Below are 18858 nucleotides of genomic sequence, written 5' to 3'. Positions count from 1 at the left end.
ACACCCCAGCAGCAGCAGTAGCCACAGACTAGGTCAGGAGAGGATTTAAGATTATTGACTGATACCGACTAAACCATATTACCACACTGATAAAACCAAACACTAACCCTGCATACTGTGACAAAGGCAGGAAACAGAGACTGTTTAAGTAGAGAGCGGCAGGACTTAATTTCTCCATCTTAAACACAATCTAGACACAGTACTACATAGCTGTAGGCATGTAATAGATGTTTAATAGCAGGTGTAAGGTAAAAATAGCGTAAAGATTAACTGATAAGGGAATTTTCAGGAAGTCAGGACAAACTGTTCTTTCACTATTCAGCCAGCAATTGTCCTAGGAATCTTCTCCTCAAAACTCATACTCAATAATCAAGTGTGCACCTCAGTAGAGAAAAGTCATGATTTCTCCCTCACACCACCATAACAACCTTTGAAGTTACACCCATCTGTGACGTTACAGTGTGACCGTTGCCCTCTTACCTTGGACCAGCAGACGGGTGGTGTGGAGCACCTCTCCCTGGTCGCTGAAGGCTCGACACGTATACGCCCCTCTGTCGTCCCGAGTGATCCCCAGCACCGTCAGACTTCCATCATGCACCTGGGGTGGACATGTTTGTGCGAGACAGAGCAAACATACAGACATGGTATTTATAAGCATAACCTAGTGAAATGGCACACCAAAATCAAGGCAGGGTTGAGGTTCTGTCTTTGGTAGGAATGTATGTTTTATAGAGAGCATACAACCAATACTCTAAAGTCTAAACTCATCATCATGTAACTCTCTAATTCATCTAGTTCCCAAACACTTCCGAGCAAATACGCAAAGAGTCTGGTGGACCAATGTGTCAAACTTGGCCTTCGTGAGGCAATACAGAGAGCCGGGAGAAACTCCCGGCGCATAGGAATTGGCTTAATCGTCTTAATCTACACACCAATCATCTCCCACAACACCTTCCCCCTAACTCTCCCGCATACGCTAGCAAACCACAAGCACAGAGCCACGCCTTGCAGGTTGTGTGATTCGCTAAAATTAAATGACAAATAATTTACTCAGGAGGTCACACCCATTGAATTCTATGGTCACTCCCACTAAGGAAAACTTTGAGTGGTTGATATCCCAGGCTTATATGTGCAATAGCCTGGGGATGAGGTTATTCTCTAATTAACTTTGGTTGTGATGTGAAGCTAATCTCTCCAAGCGGTAACCTGGGAAACGTCTCACTGTGCTCCTGTATTTCCTCACCCCTCTGCCGAGGAGGACGCTGACAGGAACCAATAAGCAGGGAGGGAAGACATTAACCCAAACTAATAAAAATACCCTCATAAATTATGCAGTAGGGTTGCTGGGTTCTGTTCATTCAGGTTACACACAGCTGTAGCCCTGTCCATTCAAGAAAATGGGAGGGAATCTGCTAAAGAAAACATGGGAGGGATTATACCTATTCATCGGTCTCTCAAACCTTTCAGCCAAGAGAGTTTAGCAGCCACTAGACACACCCACACAGTGGTCCATCCTACCCTTGGGTCAGCCCAGCTGAAATAGGACTCCCTGTTAATCCCACTCCACGGCAGGACAAACACACCTAGCTGTGCCACAGTTATGACACAGTAACCTACACTACACTTGCAGCAGTGTAGTCAGCAGGCCGTTTCTATAGCGATAGGGAAGAAGAATGGGGAAGGGAGTATGAGGAGGGGAGGATAGGGAGGGAAGGATGAGGAGACGAAGGTGGAGGAGGAGGATAATGACTTTCAGACACAACACATTGATTCATGTGTGGGACCTCAAACAGCAGGGGGTGTTGAGATGATGACCAGGATTCCTCCTCTTCTCCCCACTGTCATATCCCTGCCATTCTCTAACAAGTCCTCATGGACACTAGTTATCCATGGAGCACAAACATTACCACCATCTCTTTACTACAATGGGAGTCCTCAAATGTCTAAACTATGGCTTGGTTTGGGTATCTACAAGTTTTTCCAGTTTCCTCTCACAGCAAACCAACCACATGGAAATCAAACACAATTTGAGTGTTCAAACAAATCATAAACATATTCCACCCTCACTATCAATACGCCTCAATGCTGTCTGCATCAAAGCATGGTTTTTGATGTGAGGCACTTGGCTCACTATTGATATTCATGTTTAGTATAACATTCATATTAAGAGTAATGTAATATTGATGCAGTAGGATGAGGAAGTCCTCTGATCGTTTACTAAGGCAAACATGTTAAAGCCCTGGGCTCGTCCACTCTGACCTTCGACGAGGCTGTGGTGTGGGAGCCTGAGAGGGGTGAGAGAGAGGGATGAGAAAGGGGTGAGAGAGGGAAGAGAGGGGTTAGCAAGAGGGATAAGAAAGGTTGAGGAAAGGAATGATAGAGGGGTGAGAGAGAGAGAAAGAGAGAGGGGCAAGAGAGAGTGAGGGGAGAGAGAGAGTGAGGGGAGAGAGAGAGTTTGTGAGAGAGTGAGGGGTGAGAGAGAGTGAGGGATGAGCAATGGATAAGAGAGGTGTGAGAGAGATGGATGAAAGAAAGGTGTGAGAGAGAAGGGTAAGGGAGAGGGTGAGAGAGTGAAGGATGAGAGAGTGAGGGATGAGAGAGTGAAGGATGAGAGAGAGAGGGATAAGAGAGGGGTGCGAGATGGATGAAAAAGAGGGGTGAAAGAGATGGATGAAAGAGAGGGGTGAAAGAGATGGATGAAAGAAAGGGATGAGAGAGAGTGTGAGGAGAGAGAGAGGGGTGAGAATGGATAAGAGAGGGGTGAGAGAGATGGATGAAAGAGAAGAGTTAAAGAGATGGATGAAAGAGAAGGGTTAAAGAGATGGATGAAAGAGATGGGTGAAAGAAGGATGAGAGAAGGGTGACTGGCTAAGAGAAGGATGACAAAGGGATGAGAGAGGGGTGAGAGAGGGACAAGACAGAGCGCCAGCTCGCTGAGTGACATAAACTATGACACAGGAATGAGGATAGCTGTCACTTCCTGTACATCACACATCATTTCCAAATGTTAGGTGCAGCCTTCAGCAAGCTCTGGGATTTACTCCATCTGAAATATCTGAGTGTAGGGGGGCTGAGAGAGGGGTGAGAGGGGGTTGTCCATGGTTCACAGGGTTCCTTAAAGAGAACTGGAACACTAACGCAAAACATGACAAATGAGAGAGGGGGTGCAGCCGAGGCTTGACACGCCTGGACTGTTCTTCCTCCCCTCAGGGACCCGCCCTCTGCAGGCATTCTGTAGCCTGACTAACAGATGCTACTGGCCAATCACAGACATGTAAGACAGTCCAAATAAGGGCTTCTCGATCTGCAATCTGGGTGCAGTGAAAAGTGCACAGACAGACAACATTCTCACATATACTCAGGCAGATGGTGGTGTGTGCTGAAGATTTCCTCCAGCACACACAACCACACCTATAGACTGCCTTCCTTGAACATGACTTATGAAACAGACTGTATAGACTTGTCTACAGCCAGTCTGAGTACCAAGATAGAGGAACATGCATGTTTAAAAAAAAAAAATCTAACCATATATTTCCACAAAAAGTGTGTAGCATTCACAACTGTAAATTGTTGTCATTAGACTTGCCGAACCTGATCAATTCAAATCGTATTTATCATAAATGCAAAAAGTCTTATGACTTGTGGGTAGAAGCTGATAAGTAGCCCTTTTCACTGATGCAGCTGTAGAACTTTTTTAGGATCTGAGAACCCATGCCAAATGGGTCCTTTTCAGTCTCCTGAGGGGGAATAGGTGTTGTAGTGCCCTCTTCACGACAGTCTTGGTGTGTTTGGACCATGATAGGTCCTTAGTAATGTGGACGCCGAGGAACTTGAAGCACTTGACCTGCTCCACAACAGCCCCGCCGATGTGAATGAGGGTGTGTTCGGCCCTTCTTTTCCTGTAGTCCACGATCAGCTCCTCTGTCTAGATCACGTTGAGGGAGAGGTTGTTGTTCTGGCACCACACATTGTTTTGGAGTCTGTGAAAGCTTGTCTGTGAAAGGATATAGCCTAGCCATACTGTTCAGTTGTTCTGAATATTTCCATACTGTTCAGTTGTTCTGAATATTTCCATTCTGTTCAGTTGTTCTGAATATTTCCATTCTGTTCAGTTGTTCTGAATATTTCCATACTGTTCAGTTGTTCTGAATATTTCCATTCTGTTCAGTTGTTCTGAATATTTCCATTCTGTTCAGTTGTTCTGAATATTTCCATACTGTTCAGTTGTTCTGAATATTTCCATTCTGTTCAGTTGTTCTGAATATTTCCATTCTGTTCAGTTGTTCTGAATATTTCCATACTGTTCAGTTGTTCTGAATATTTCCATTCTGTTCAGTTGTTCTGAATATTTCCATACTGTTCAGTTGTTCTGAATATTTCCATTCTGTTCAGTTGTTCTGAATATTTCCATTCTGTTCAGTTGTTCTGAATATTTCCATTCTGTTCAGTTGTTCTGAATATTTCCATTCTGTTCAGTTGTTCTGAATATTTCCATACTGTTCAGTTGTTCTGAATATTTCCATACTGTTCAGTTGTTCTGAATATTTCCATTCTGTTCAGTTGTTCTGGTTATTTCCATACAATTCAGTGCTTACTGTACTTTGTTCCATAGCAAACAAAACAAAGCAGGAGCAGTGACATCCTCAGAAGTGGTGGGGTGGGGCTCGTGTTAAGCATGCAAGACAGGTATAATATCTAAGATTTCAACTTCACATCTGAATGACTCCAAGACCTTAAAGGGCTAAATGATGTGGAATCCATATACCTTCAAGGCTAATTTCCCTAAATATCAAAGAATGTCATGGCAGCCCAAGAAAATGGACAAATCTGCATGTTTTATTTCTACTGACCTAAAATATAGTCACTTTCACAGGCCATTTCACTGCTGATTCAAGATTTAAAGGGCGTGTATTTCTAGCACGAGGTACAGTAAATTTGTTGTCCAGTTTGTCTTACCTTGTATTTTCCCCTGGTTGCAAGCTCCTCCCCCTCCCTCAGCCAGCTGATCATGGGTTTGGGGTTTCCCTGGGCGGAGCAAGTCAGCAGTGTGCTGCCCCCCTCCTTGGCCTCCACATACTGTGGGGGCGTGGTCGTAAAAGTGGGAGGGGCTTTGGGAAAGAAAAAACAGCATTAGCATATTTTCTATCCACTGAGAATATCTTAATTTCTTGAAGGTATTAAAAAGTTGGGAATTTCAGGGATGTGGCATAGTCTTTAAATTAACAGCCTATCTCTAACCAGCATTACACAGTGATGAGGGAAAAAAATTCAAAACAAAATTGTTGTTTTTATTATTATTTTTATTTAACCTTTATTTATCTAGGCAAGTCAGTTAAGAACAAATTCTTATTTACAATGACGGCCTAGGAACAGTGGGTTAACTGCCTTGTTCAGGGGCAGAATGACAGATTTTTACCTTGTCAGCTCGAAGGTCTAATCTAGCAACCTTTCGGTTACTGGCCCAATGCTCTAACTACTAGGCTACCTGCAGCCCCACATTGATAAATCCCTAAAATTTACTCTAAGAAATTTGTTCCCTCTTCAATTTAGGCAAAGATGACCTAATCTGCTCTATATGAACCCAGTAAAGAGCATAATATCACAACCATCTAACATAATACAGCCACTAATAAAGCCAATCAGTACAGCATACTGCACAGCTGTTACTGGGTCTCGCTAGTATCCTTATGGGTTTATCATCTATTTCTAGCTAACTAGCTGCTACACTACAGTACCAATCAAAAGCTGTGACACACCTACTCATTCCAGGGTTTGTCTTTATTTTTACTATGTTGTACATTGTAGAATAGTAGTGAAGACATCAAAACTATGAAATAACACATATGGAATCATGTAGTAACCAAAAAAGTGTTAAACAAATCAAAATATATTTTATATTTGAGATTCTTCAAAGTAGCAACCCTTTGCCTTGATGGCAGCTTTGCACACTCTTGGCATTCTTGCATTTGATATCTCAAGGTAACTCTGGTTCTAAACAGCAGCAGCAGCAGCAGCATTGTGCCATCCAGGACGTACATGCCAGGCGGTGTCTGAGAAAGGCCCCAAAAATTACCAAAGACTCCAGCCACCGGAGACATGGACTGTTCTCCTTGCTCCCGCCCGGCAGACGGTATCGGTGCTCAGACCAACAGACTCCTAAACAGCTTCTATCCCCTGGCCATAAGACTGTTAAATGGCTAATAACTACTGCTCCCCCTCACACCTACGCTGCTGCTAAAATTATTATTGATTATATTTTTTAGTACCACTACGTTGCCGTTCATTGATTGCCGTTACCATTAGTATATATCTATTTATCCTACTACTAGTACTCCTGTTTACATGTATAGTGCCTTCAGAAAGTATTCACACCCCTTGATTTTTTCCACATTTTGTTGTGTTACAGCCTGAATTTAAAATGGATAAAGTTTAGATTTTTTGGTCACTAGCCTACACACAATACCCCACAATGTCAAAGTGGAATTATGTTTTTTGACATTTTTGCCAATTAATTAAAAAAAAAAAATCTGAAATGTCTTGAGTCAGAAGTATTCAACCCCTTTGTTATGGCAAGCCTAAATAAGTTCAGGACAAACATTTACTTTACAAGTCACATAATAAGTTACATGGTGTCACTCCGTGTGCAGTAATAGTATTTAACATGATTTTTGAATAACCACCTTATCTCTGTACCTCACATATACAGGTCCCTCAGTCCTGCAGTGAATTTCAAACACAGATTCAACCACAAAGACCAGGGAGGTTTTCCAATGACTCGCAAAGAAGGGTACCTATTGGTAGATGGGTAAAACGTTTAGAAAGCAGACATTAAATATCCCTTTGAGCATGGTGAAGTTATTAATTACACTTTGGATGGTGTATCAATACACCCAGTCACTACAAAGATACAGGCGTCCTTCCTAACTCAGTTGCCGGAAAGGAAAGAAACCGCTCAGGGATTTCACCATGAGGCCAATGGTGACATTAAACAGTTACAGAGTTTAATGGCTGTGATACGAGAAAACTGAGGATGGATCACCAACGTTGTAGTTACTAACCTAATTGACAGAGTGAAAAGAAGGAAGCCTGTACAGAATAAATATATTCCAACACATGCAACAAGGCACTAAAGTAATACTGAAAAACATGTGGTAAAGTAATATAGTTTTTGTCCTGAATACAAAGTGTTATGTTTGGTGCAAATACAATACTGATAAATGGAATGGAGCGAAGCACAGGCAAAATCCAAGTGGAAAACCTGATTCAGTCTGCTTTCTACCAGACACTGGGAGATTAATAATCCTTTCAGCAGGACAATAACCTAAAACAAGGCCAAATCTACATTGGAGTTGCTTACCAAGAAGACAGGTCATGTTCCTGAGTGGCTGAGTTACAGTTTTGACTTAAATCTACTTGAAAATCTATGGCTTGAAGAATTTTGAAAATAATAATGGGCTAATGTTGCACAATTCAGGTGTGGAAAGCTCTTCGAGATGTATCGAGAAAGACACACAGCTGTAATCGCTGCCAAATGTGATTTTACAAAGTATTGACTCAGGGGTATGAATAGTTATGCAAATGAGATATTTCTGCACTTCACTTTCAATAAGTTATCATAAAGAAAAAAACACATGTTTTTACTTTGTCATTATTGGGTATTGTGTGTAGATTGGTGAGGGGAAAAAAATATTGAATCCATTTTGAATTGAGGCTGTAACACAACAAAATGTGGAATAAGTCAAGGGGTATGAATACTTTCTGAAGGAACTGTATATATTACCACTAGTTATTACCATAAGTATTTATATATTCCTGTTAACAGCCATGTTTACATGTATATCCACCTAGCACGCCTAATACTGACACTCACACACTCAAACACTTACACACACACAAACACACACCCACACCCACCCATCTACCTACCACTTATGCTGCTGCCATACTGTTTACTATTACAATTATTTATCCTGCTACCAGTCACTTTCTCACTAATCCCCGCCTACATGTACATATCTACCTCAAATTACTCCATTATCCCTGCACATTGTAAATGTGGTATTGGCCTTGACCCTCTATATAGCTTCTTTATTTTCTTTATTATATACAGTATATTTTTGTATTTTATTAGCTTTATTATTTTAGACATCGATTACTGTACTGTTGGGTTGAGCTCGCAAGTTAAGTATTTCACTGTACTTGTGTATGTGACAATAAAACTTGAACTAAACTTAGCTGAAGAGAGGATCACACTCTCTCATGGCTAGCCAATGAGAGTTTTGTCTTGACTTCTAACTGCACACACACATGGTGTGGAGTAAACAAACACACCAATTATCATCTCTAGACATCTGCCTCTCCATCTTGGCCCCTCACTGCACAATGCTCCTGTATAGAGACTACCAGTGACTATCATTAAGGAACTTCTTAAAGTGATGCAATTTCAGCCAGTAGTTTTGAAAGTAGCGCTCACGCGCCAAAACAGGTCCTCGAACATTGTGCACAACATCCTCCATTTCCATTGATGTTACGTCCTACTGAATCGTATAATATGATATGAATGTGCTTAAGATCCCGTTCAATCTCTTTAACAGCTGTTCTAGGCATTCTCTCAATGACTGCTTTGGGTATTATCATTCTGCAAGTATACTAGAATATATTCCTTTCTGCACATTTGTAAGCAACCCCCTCTGGTTTTTGTAGTGATTTACAATACAAGTGTGCTTTATCGGCAACCATTTTGTGGATTGTGGTGTAGATTATTTTCTATTAACAGGTCTACATCTTTGATTCACATCTATAATGTGGTTTAGATGACCTAACATTAATTTACACTAAGTAGGTGGCAAGCAGGTGGCATTTACTGTGAGCGGAATGGTTGACAGGGGAGTTCTTTCCGCCCATCAGGTACAACACATCAGTACGTAAGTGTCATCAAGTGGGGAACTTGGGAGATGTTCTACAAAAAGCCAAGTCGAGCATCACAATCTCGCCTTACTTTCCTAATTTTCACGTCTCCTATATTCCTGGATTCAGACACCACTCCCATCTGTAGACCTTTCCACACGAGCAGATGGCCTCCTTAGAGCTCCATACCTGCTCACCGACATCTCTCCTTCTCTCTCCTCTCCTCCTCACTCTGATTCTCCGCCTTCCTCCCTTTCTCGCTCATTCTCGCCATCTCTTTCTCCCGCTCCCTGGAAGACTGCTCTTCGGGGATGCACAGTTTTTACACCGTTTTCCTTTGATTTCCCTTTATGAGCAGATTTCAGACAAAATGAACATTTACAGTACAGAGCCAGCCAGAGTGGGTGAGAGAGCGTCTTTTCCCTGAGGACTACTACTTACAGCACGAAAGGATCATGATGCATTTTTATTGAATTGCAGCATATATTTAGCTCTTTACTGTTTACTGTACTCTACTTTCCATCCGCAACCCAACAACCATTTTCACTCAAGGCAACAAGGGATCCCCTTCAGACTATTTGTCTCTGAAGTTACTGCAGCTGTGTGAGTTGACATGCACAATCTCTCACTCACTGTTTCTCTAACTGACGTATTCTCTCACTCTATCCAAAAGCTGCTGATTTATTAGCATACTGTTAACTGATACTAAACTAAGAAGAGAGGAGAGGGTGAGAAGAGGAGAGGAGAGGCACCACAGTGGCCTCTCTGTCTTTCGGGCACAAGTTCTTGCCATCTGACACCTGCCACTGAGTGGGCATGAATCCTCTCTCCTTTTGGCAGGAAGTAGAGGGCAGCAAACAGGAAGTCAAAGCAGGGAGTGTATCATATGTAGATTCCACTGGCCCCAGGAAATGGCTGCCTTTAGTATCTGTGATGAAGCCTGGCCAGGAGAGCACCTGCCTTCCCAACAGAGGCCCTTTGAGGGGACATACAGCCACGATGAGGCCTCTGAATGTCAATTCAACTCACAGATGTCTCAAAACAAGCACAAACACTGGCAGCCATTTTGCTCTGGCTCTTTCAGTAGACATGAGAGCTTGGCTTCAGGTTCAGCCCCAACAGTCCCCAATTGGGAAAACAAGGCATTACCCTTATGCCCTGCACCTTTGCTATTACACTGCTGTAAACAAAGTATGGACAAACAAAATGTTTTAGACTTGTTTTATATGAACTCAGACACCAAAAACTGGTTCCAACACACAGGATAAAGACACATCAAACATATTATCCAGACAACTCATTGATAGTGTAAAGGACTGGGAGTAGGAGAGGTGGAGAGCATAGGCGAGTGAGTGAGTGAGTGAGTGAGTGAGTGAGTGAGTGAGTGAGTGAGTGAGTGAGTGAGTGAGTGAGTGAGTGAGTGAGTGAGTGAGTGAGTGAGTGAGTTGAGTGTGAACACTGACGAGGCCGGCCATAGAGATGCAGTGTGCCCGCCCGGCTTGCACAGAAAGCCATTCAAACCAAACACACACAGATGTTCACACACTCCCTCCCGCCCCCCTAGAGGCTCCGCAGGTGACACTCGCTGGCAGGGCAACCGCGAGTGTAACTCAGCAGATAGAGAACTCATTTAGCCACAGCCAAACGCAAACGTACCCTTATACACATGCAATGATCTCACACACAAATACACAGTGTGTAGATGCAAGCTTGCACACACTGACACATTGGTAGTCTCCCTCTTCTTAATCGTTACCTTTTCAGTTTCGTAGTGACCATTAGGTTTACAGTGAACATATGTTGAACCTCATCCAATGTAAAGTATAGTGTATATGCATATACAATCAGGTACAGATTAGAAAGTTCATGACGAGAATATGAATGAGCCTCACACAGACAGTGAGCATAAGTTGACACACCGAAAATATATTTTGTGTGTGAATCTGACAGTATAAACTGCAAAACCGTCACACTAATAATATCTTCAGTCCTTGTGAGGTGTCTATCTGGAGGGGAAAAAACGGTTTCATGTTAAAACATGACTAAGGAAACCACTGCATTTGGTCGAGCCCATTATTTTCAAATGCTTGCATCGTATGGAGAAATAACTACCCACCTCTATCCATCCGGAGGATGGCCAAATGGGAGATATATTGTATCTCAATAACACCAGCAGAGACCAAAATAATTGGAATGGACAGATATGCAGCAGCTACAATTTAGCATCCGCGGCCCTGCAAACTGAATTAAATATGGCAACGTGCAATTAAATTCCATTACATTTCTCCAAGACAAGTATTTTTTATTGTCTATTATAAGATCTGACAAAATGAATACAATCAGAACCCATCAGAAAATACGAATAGAAAACTGATTTGGTTTTCAGAAGATAAAATAGTAAAGATCGTGGGCATCACGACTCTAGATGGTCTTGAACAGAGCCATGCATTTAGAGAGTTAGGACATTGAAGTTACTGCATGATACTTCAACATTTTATGACAGCCATGTTAGCGCCCCATTAACATTACATGGAGAATATTTAAATAATGCTATGTAACTGAATGTCTACAATTAGAACATTATTCAACCTTCTAAAAGTTCCAACTGTGAGTTCCAACAAATGATTGTACAGTACCACATACAATTAGTAAAAAGCCAAACATGGGACTGGACAAGTGATAAAACAAATCAGCAGGCACACGGTAAATCTGAAATCTCAGACAGACAAGTCATTGTCACCTCTACTGTATCTGACTGTCGAGTCAGAGAGAAGGAATGTTCTGACAAAATATTCAGAATGTAGTTAGCTATAGTAAAGCTATCTGAGGTAAAACAATGAAAACCGTGGCGGCTTGGAATGTTAGCAAGCTATGAGGTGAACATTGTCATGAATCACTCGAGCACACACATCTGACGAGATTACACTGTAGAAACCCATTCTCCATATTGGTCTCAATCCCAAACCACACTTACCACACTCCAATATGTTGGTGCTGACAGTAAAGTAACAGTGAAGTGAAGCAAATGGCACCCTATTCCCTTTATAGTGCACTACTTTTGACCAGAGCCCTATGGGCCCTGGTCCAAAGTTGTGCAATACATAGGGAATAGGCTGCTATTTGGGATGCAGCCAGCGACTCACCATTGACTGTGAGCTGCACCCAGCTGCCATTGTGGAAGGTGTTGTACTGCTGCTCCAACATCAGGACCCTACACTCGTACCAGCCCTGGTCTTCTGAGCGCACTGGGTCGATCTGAAGAGACGCCTTCCCGTGCAGGCTGGCTCTACCTGGGGTGGGAGAGAAGAACACAGGTAGGGTCAGGAGTCAGGACCATAGAATTTTAGTTGATCCAAATGGTACACCCAACATGGCCACCAGTGTACCCAAAGAGCACCATGAATCAGTGTGATGCGCATATCTAAACATCGATGACGCTTACACAGCTCTTTCATTATTCCACTGACTGTTCAATTAATTAATGACACTACAGTATCACACCGCCAACACACACCAGCATACTGACATAGCGCTGACACAGACATCACACAGCTGGCAAATACGTAGCTGCTCTGCCAACAGCATCTTCTCTGTGTCTCTGAGCAGGTTCATTTGGTAAGACAGTGGCCTTGGATTGTGCTGTTAGATACCCCCTAACCTATCCAGTTTGATTACAGATGGCTTCAATATAAAGAATGCTAATGCGAATGACCAAGGTCAGGGGGATTTGATTTGACTCAAAATGAAAATTATTGGATTTGAATTTGAGCTGTTCCCAATTCCTACTACTTCACAACCTCTCACAATAAACAAACTACAAACAGAACCTGGCCAGAAGAGAGCTGCCTTCCAGTATTAGGATTAATAGATAACATTACCTGGAGGGCAATATCTCTTGCTCTCTCTCGTCTAGAAGCTTCCCAGCTAAGGTTCTCCTCTCCTCTCCATCTCTTACTCTCTCTATATATTTTTTTTTATTTCTTTCTTTCTTTGCCCCCCACCCCACCCCCACCTCTCTCTGTCTCTCCCCAGCCAGTGTTGTCATGTTTGCAGTTTTCCCACCAAATTGGGCTACCTTGAAAACGATGTTGCAGTTGAAAATGTATTGGTCATGGGTTGCAGGTTTTTGGGCTATTTCTAACATGCTGACTAGACCGGGCCATTGCGTGCATGTTGATTTTGTCCATCCACACCAGACGCGATCAGGACACGCAGGTTGAAATATCAAAACGAACATGTAATGGATTACAAAAAATAACTGTAAACCGTTACAATACCAGCAAAAAAAATGTTTTAAGTAGATAATTACTTCTAGGATTACTTTCAAATTTAGAAGGGATATTTTCAGAATATTTTTTTTCCTTTCATATTAACGTCAATCATATAATTAACTGAAAAAGTACCTCTTTGATCTTACCGTCTGAGCAACATACACAGTCACAAAGGAAAAAGGTATGGCGCGCCAACGCAGCGCATTACCCCAACCCCATGCAGTACATTTTTTGGATGGCATTTTCAAAGAACAGCGTGTTCAGAGAAGAAAGGGGTAGTAATGTAACAGTTCAATGCAAACTATGTTTTCCCACGGTAAAGCTGCTGTCGACATCCAGAGACTCGACTTCGAACCTGAAGAAACACTTGGATGTAAGGATGACGATTGGGAGGTGTGGATCGTTATCTTGCTTAGCTAGCTAGTCTCTAGAGACAGACAGGTTGTCTTCGTGTCAGGGTTGTTGCTAACTTAGTTAGCTAGCTAGCTAGCTATGGTTTCAGAGTACCATGCTACCCAAATCAATAAACCCACACTACAGTTTTCCTGCTGTTTAATAGTTTTTTCAACCCAAATAAATATTTGAGTATTTCTATACAAAAAATATAAACCACCATAGACATCATTGCATTCACAGCTTTGTCCATATGTGAGTGGTTACATGTTCCAACCCCAGCCCTGTGTTTATGAGATAGGGGCAGGCTATAGAAAGTGAAACATAAGTTTCAAAAGGTTGGACAAAATTTGGGTAAAGCTACAATCCTTAATTGAAACAATAACAAGCTTCTCACTCCACTGTTATTTTACTTATACTGTATTGTCATAGTTAAGTGATTACATTTTGTTTTTTCAGAGGATGCATAACAATCAATGGAAGACCCTGAGCAGGAAAAGGCAACCAGATGACATGGAGGAGTGGAGAGATGCACAGCCATCTACAGATGGCCAAAAAGGGACATCTTGTACACCATTGAAACAAGCAAAACTATAACCAGAAGAACCACACACCTAACAAAGCCAGGTTAATCACTGGGTATTTGACTTCATCATAGAGGATGTGCAACCCTTTTCACTAGTAGAGGTGCCTTCATTCCCCCAAGCTAGTAGAAGGAATCAGTGGTGGGAGAAAAGTTATGTGTAGAAAGACTTTGATGCATCGGATAGAAAGGGAATTTGAGTCCATGAAAGAAGCTCTCTCCACCAAACTCCAGAGCATAAAGTCAGTCTGCACCACAGCAGCAGTGGTGTAAAGTAAAAATTCTTTAAAGTACTACTTAAGTACTACATTTTAACAATTCCATTTACTTTTTATACTTAAGTATATTTAAAACCAAATACTTTTAGACTTTTACTCAAGTAGTATTTTACTGGGTCACTTTTACTTGTGTCATTTTCTATGAAGGTACCTTTACTTTTTCTCAAGTATGACAATTGAGTACATTTTCCACCCCTGCACAGCAGACATCTGGTCTGCCCATAACAGATGCTTCTTCAGCCTGACATGCCACTGGATCGAGGAGGACACCTTGGAGAGGGAGTCAGCTGCTTTCGCTTGTGCAAGACTGAGAGGACGTCATACCTACAGTATGATGTGATTACTGCCAAGTTAAGTGAAATACATGAAGACTTTAAAATGCAGCACAAAGTGAGGGCCATGTCTGATATGTGAGTTTATTGCACCTAGCTGCACTTTTTGTTTTCTTAAACAAAACAAAAAAACTACTTGGTGGACTAAATGTGTGATTACACTGTAAAAATGTTTTCTTCATATTTTCTATTATATTCTATATTATATTCTATTTTCTATTATATCTCATTTTAGTTATTCAGCAGATACTCTTATCCAGAGCGACTTACAGTAGTGAGTGCATACATTTTCATACTTTTTTGTACTGGTGTCCCGTGGGATAAGTGTTTAGTACCTATTTTCACTTTGGAAAAAATCGTGCCCAAATTAAACTGCCTCGTACTCTATTCTAGATCATACAATATGCATATTATTATTACTATTGGATAGAAAACACTCTCAAGTTTCTAAAACTGTTTGAATTATATCTGTGAGTAAAACAGAACTCATTTTGCAGCAAACTTCCATACAGGAAGTGAAAAATCTGAAAACGAGGCTCTGTTCCAGGGCCTGCCTATACTTCATACGCCTTTCACTAGGTGTCAACAGGCAGTGGAAGGTGGAATGGGGTGTCTAGCTTGATCTGAGGTCGAACAAGAGCTTTTGGAGTGGCAGGTCAGGAATTTCCTTTCTCTACCTAGGCGCGCGAAGCACCTCCATATTGTCTTCTGATAAGCGTTCGGTATACACGGCTAATAACTCCGGCTCTGATTTTATTTGATACATGTGATAATAACTTCGTAAAGTATGTTTTTTCAACCGAGTTTTATCAGATTATTCAACGTTTATTGGGACTTTTGGAGTTTTCCGTTCTTTGCGTCGAGAGAAACTGGGAACGTCATCAACATTGGCTAGCATTGTGGTGCGAATTCGACAGGAGAAAAGGACATTCTAAAACCAAACAACGATTTATTCTGGAAATAGGACTCCTTGTACAAGATTCTGATGGAAGCTCAGCAAAAGTAAGAACAATTTATGTTGTTATTTCGTATTTCTGTGGAAAATGTTATTTCTATTCTCCGCCGTTTTGGCGGGCGCTGTCTCGCAATAACGCAAGCTGTTTGTTATGGTAAAGTTATTTTAAAAAATCTAACACGGCGGTTGCATTAAGAACCAGTGTATCTTTCATTTGCCATACAACAAGTATTTTTTAGTAAAGTTTATGATGAGTTCTTTGGTCAGATTAGGTGAGTGTCCAAAATAGCTCCTGACATTCTGGGGAAATGTTGCTACATTTTCACAATGTATAACCACGGTTTGCAGCTCTAAATATGCACATTTTCGAACAAAACATAAGTGTATTGTATAACCTGATGTTATAAGACTGTCATCTGATGAAGTTGTTCAAGGTTAGTGATTAATTTTATATCTTTTGCTGGTTTTTGCGAATGCTATCTATGCGGTGAATAAATGCGGTTGTGTGTTTGGCTATTATTTCTTGGTTAGTGACTAATTATATCTCTATTTGGTCGGTTTTATGATAGCTACCTATGCGGTAGAAACATGGTGAAAATATGCGGTTGAGTCTTTGGCTATTGTGGTTAGCTAATAGAAATACATATTGTGTTTTCGCTGTAAAACATTTTAAAAATCGGAAATGATGGCTGGATTCACAAGATGTTTATCTTTCATTTTCTGTATTGGACTTGTGATTTCATGAAAATTATATTATATGATATCCCTGTCCCGTTAGGCTAGGCTATGCTAGTCAGCTTTTTTGATGAGGATGCTCCCGGATCCGGGATGGATATTAAGTAAAGGTTAAGCCCTTACTTATACCTGGTTTTAACATGTATCCTTTGTCCTGCACATTGTGTTTTAGCCCACATTTTTCGATAGGTGTACATGATTAAAAGACGCATTGGGGTCTGACTGTGATCAGATCTTATAGGTGTAAATGGACAAGATCAGGATGCAGGACACATGTTAGAAGCAGGTATACAGGGCTTAAATCAAACCAAATCAAATTTTATTTGTCACATACACATGGTTAGCAGATGTTAATGCGAGTGTAGCGAAATGCTTGTGCTTCTAGTTCCGACCATGCAGTAATATCTAACAAGTAATCTAACAATTTCACAACAACTACCTTATACACACAAGTGTAAAGGAATGAATAAGAATATGTACAAAAAAATATATGGATTAGCGATGGCCGAATACATTTTTAAGTGGTTGTAGAATCGAACGTCTCTTTTCTGGATTTTGATTATTAGCGGGTATCGGCCTAATTCTGCTCTGCTTGCATTATTTGGTGTTTTACGATGTACACTGAGGATATTTTTTGCAGAATTCTGCATGCAGTCTCAATTTGGTGTTTGTTCCATTTTGTGAATTATTGGTTAGGGAGCGGACCGCAGACCTCACAACCATAAAGGGCAATGGGTGTCACATCTGCTCCCCCCCCCCCCCCGGCACTTGAGGGCGCCAGGCTGCCTTGCATCACTATCATCTATTATGCACACCTGCCTTCCCTCGTCACGCGCATCAGCGATATTGGACTCACTCATCTGTTTATTACCTCCTCTATATTTGTCAGTTCCCTTGCTCTGTTCCCCGCTTGCATTAAATGTTTTTTGTCTTTGTTACCCGTTTGCTGACGCTGTTCCTGTCTCGTTCCATGTCCGTTATTTATTAAATGTTTTACTCCCCGTACCTGCTTCGTCTCTCCAGCGTCATTCCATGTGACAATGGGTTCTATAACTGATTAAAGTATTTTGGAGCTGATGTTTAGGTCGAGGTATGTGTTTTTTATTATTTTATTATTATTTTATTTAACCAGGCTAGTCAGTTAAGAAAAAAATCTTATTTTCAATGACGGCCTAGGAACAGTGGGTTAACTGCCTGTTCGGGGGGCAGAACGACAGATTTGTACCTTGTCAGCTCAGGGATTTGAACTTGCAACCTTTCGGTTACTAGTCCAACGCTCTAAACACTAAGCTACCCTGCCACCCCGTATACATATATATATTTTTTTCTTCTTTTGTCTAGATGGAATTTGTATTCTTGGTCCTGGCAACTGGACCTTTTTTGGAACGCCAATATTTTTGTTTTACTGAGATGTACTGTTAGGGCCCAGGTCTGACAGAATCTGTGCAGAAGATCTAGGTGCTGCTGTATGCCCTCCTTGGTTGGGGACAGAAGCACCAGATCATCAGCAAACAGTAGACATTTGACTTCAGATTCTAGTAGGGTGAGGCCGGGTGCTGCAGACTGTTCTAGTGCCCTCGCCAATTCGTTGATATAAATGTTGAAGAGGGTGGGGTAAGCCCCACCCTCTTCAACTGCATCCCTGACTCACCCCCCAGCCCTGTGGAAAGAAATTTGTGTTTTTCGACAATTCTAACAGCACACTTGTTGGTTGTGTACATGGATTTTATAATGTTGTATGTTTTTTCCTCAACACCACTTTCCATCAATTTGTATAGCAGACCCTCAAGCCAAATTGAGTCTAAAGATTTTTTGAATCAACAAAGCATGAGAAGACTGCCTTTGTTTTGGCTTGTTTGTCAATTAGGGTGTGCAGAGTGAATAGGTGGTCTGTCGTACGGTAATTTGGTAAAAAGCCAATTTGACATTTGCTCAGTACATTCTTTTCGCTGAGGAAACGTACGAGTCTGCTGTTAATGATAATGCAGAGAATTTTCCCAAGGTTGCTGTTAACGCATATCTCCGGTAGTTATTGGGGTCAAATTTGTCTCCACTTTTGTGGATTGGGGTGATCAATCCTTGGTTCCAAATATTTGGGAAGATGAACTGAGGATGACGTTAAAAAGTTTAAATATAGCCAATTGGAATTTGTGGTCTGTATATTTGATCATTTAATTTAGGATACCATCCCCCCACATACTTTTTTGTGTTGGAGGGTTTGTATTTTGTCCTGTAGTTCATTCAATGTAATTGGAGAATCCCGTGGGGTCTGGTAGTCTTTAATAGTTTATTCTAATATGCCCACATTTTTGTTTTTGCCTTAGCACTGCACAGCTGAGTCAAATGATCAACTCATCATCAAGCTTCAAGTGCTATTTATGTATTCATTTGTGATGCTATCCTT

At 41.4% G+C, this 18858-nt stretch overlaps 1 protein-coding gene across 6 annotated transcripts in view; it reads right to left on the bottom strand.

The window, feature by feature from the left end:
* LOC139548741 (protein turtle homolog B-like) overlaps nucleotides 1-18858 on the bottom strand; it is a 73391-nt gene that overhangs the window by 26838 nt on the left and 27695 nt on the right. For all 6 annotated transcript variants that reach the window (XR_011669770.1, XM_071358521.1, XM_071358520.1 and 3 more), the window contains exons 3-5: nucleotides 12051-12197; nucleotides 4957-5108; nucleotides 481-598 (exon numbers count right to left, since the gene is read on the bottom strand). Coding sequence is in view for 5 of the 6 variants with exons in the window: in XM_071358521.1 (XP_071214622.1) it covers nucleotides 481-598; nucleotides 4957-5108; nucleotides 12051-12197 (417 nt within the window). In the remaining variant the exon portion in view is untranslated. The remainder of the gene's footprint in view (nucleotides 1-480; nucleotides 599-4956; nucleotides 5109-12050; nucleotides 12198-18858) is intronic.

Source organism: Salvelinus alpinus, chromosome 22 (genome assembly GCF_045679555.1).
Source record: "Salvelinus alpinus chromosome 22, SLU_Salpinus.1, whole genome shotgun sequence".
Classification (NCBI taxonomy): Eukaryota; Metazoa; Chordata; class Actinopteri; order Salmoniformes; family Salmonidae; genus Salvelinus; species Salvelinus alpinus.
This window is presented reverse-complemented; position numbering and strand designations above follow the sequence as displayed.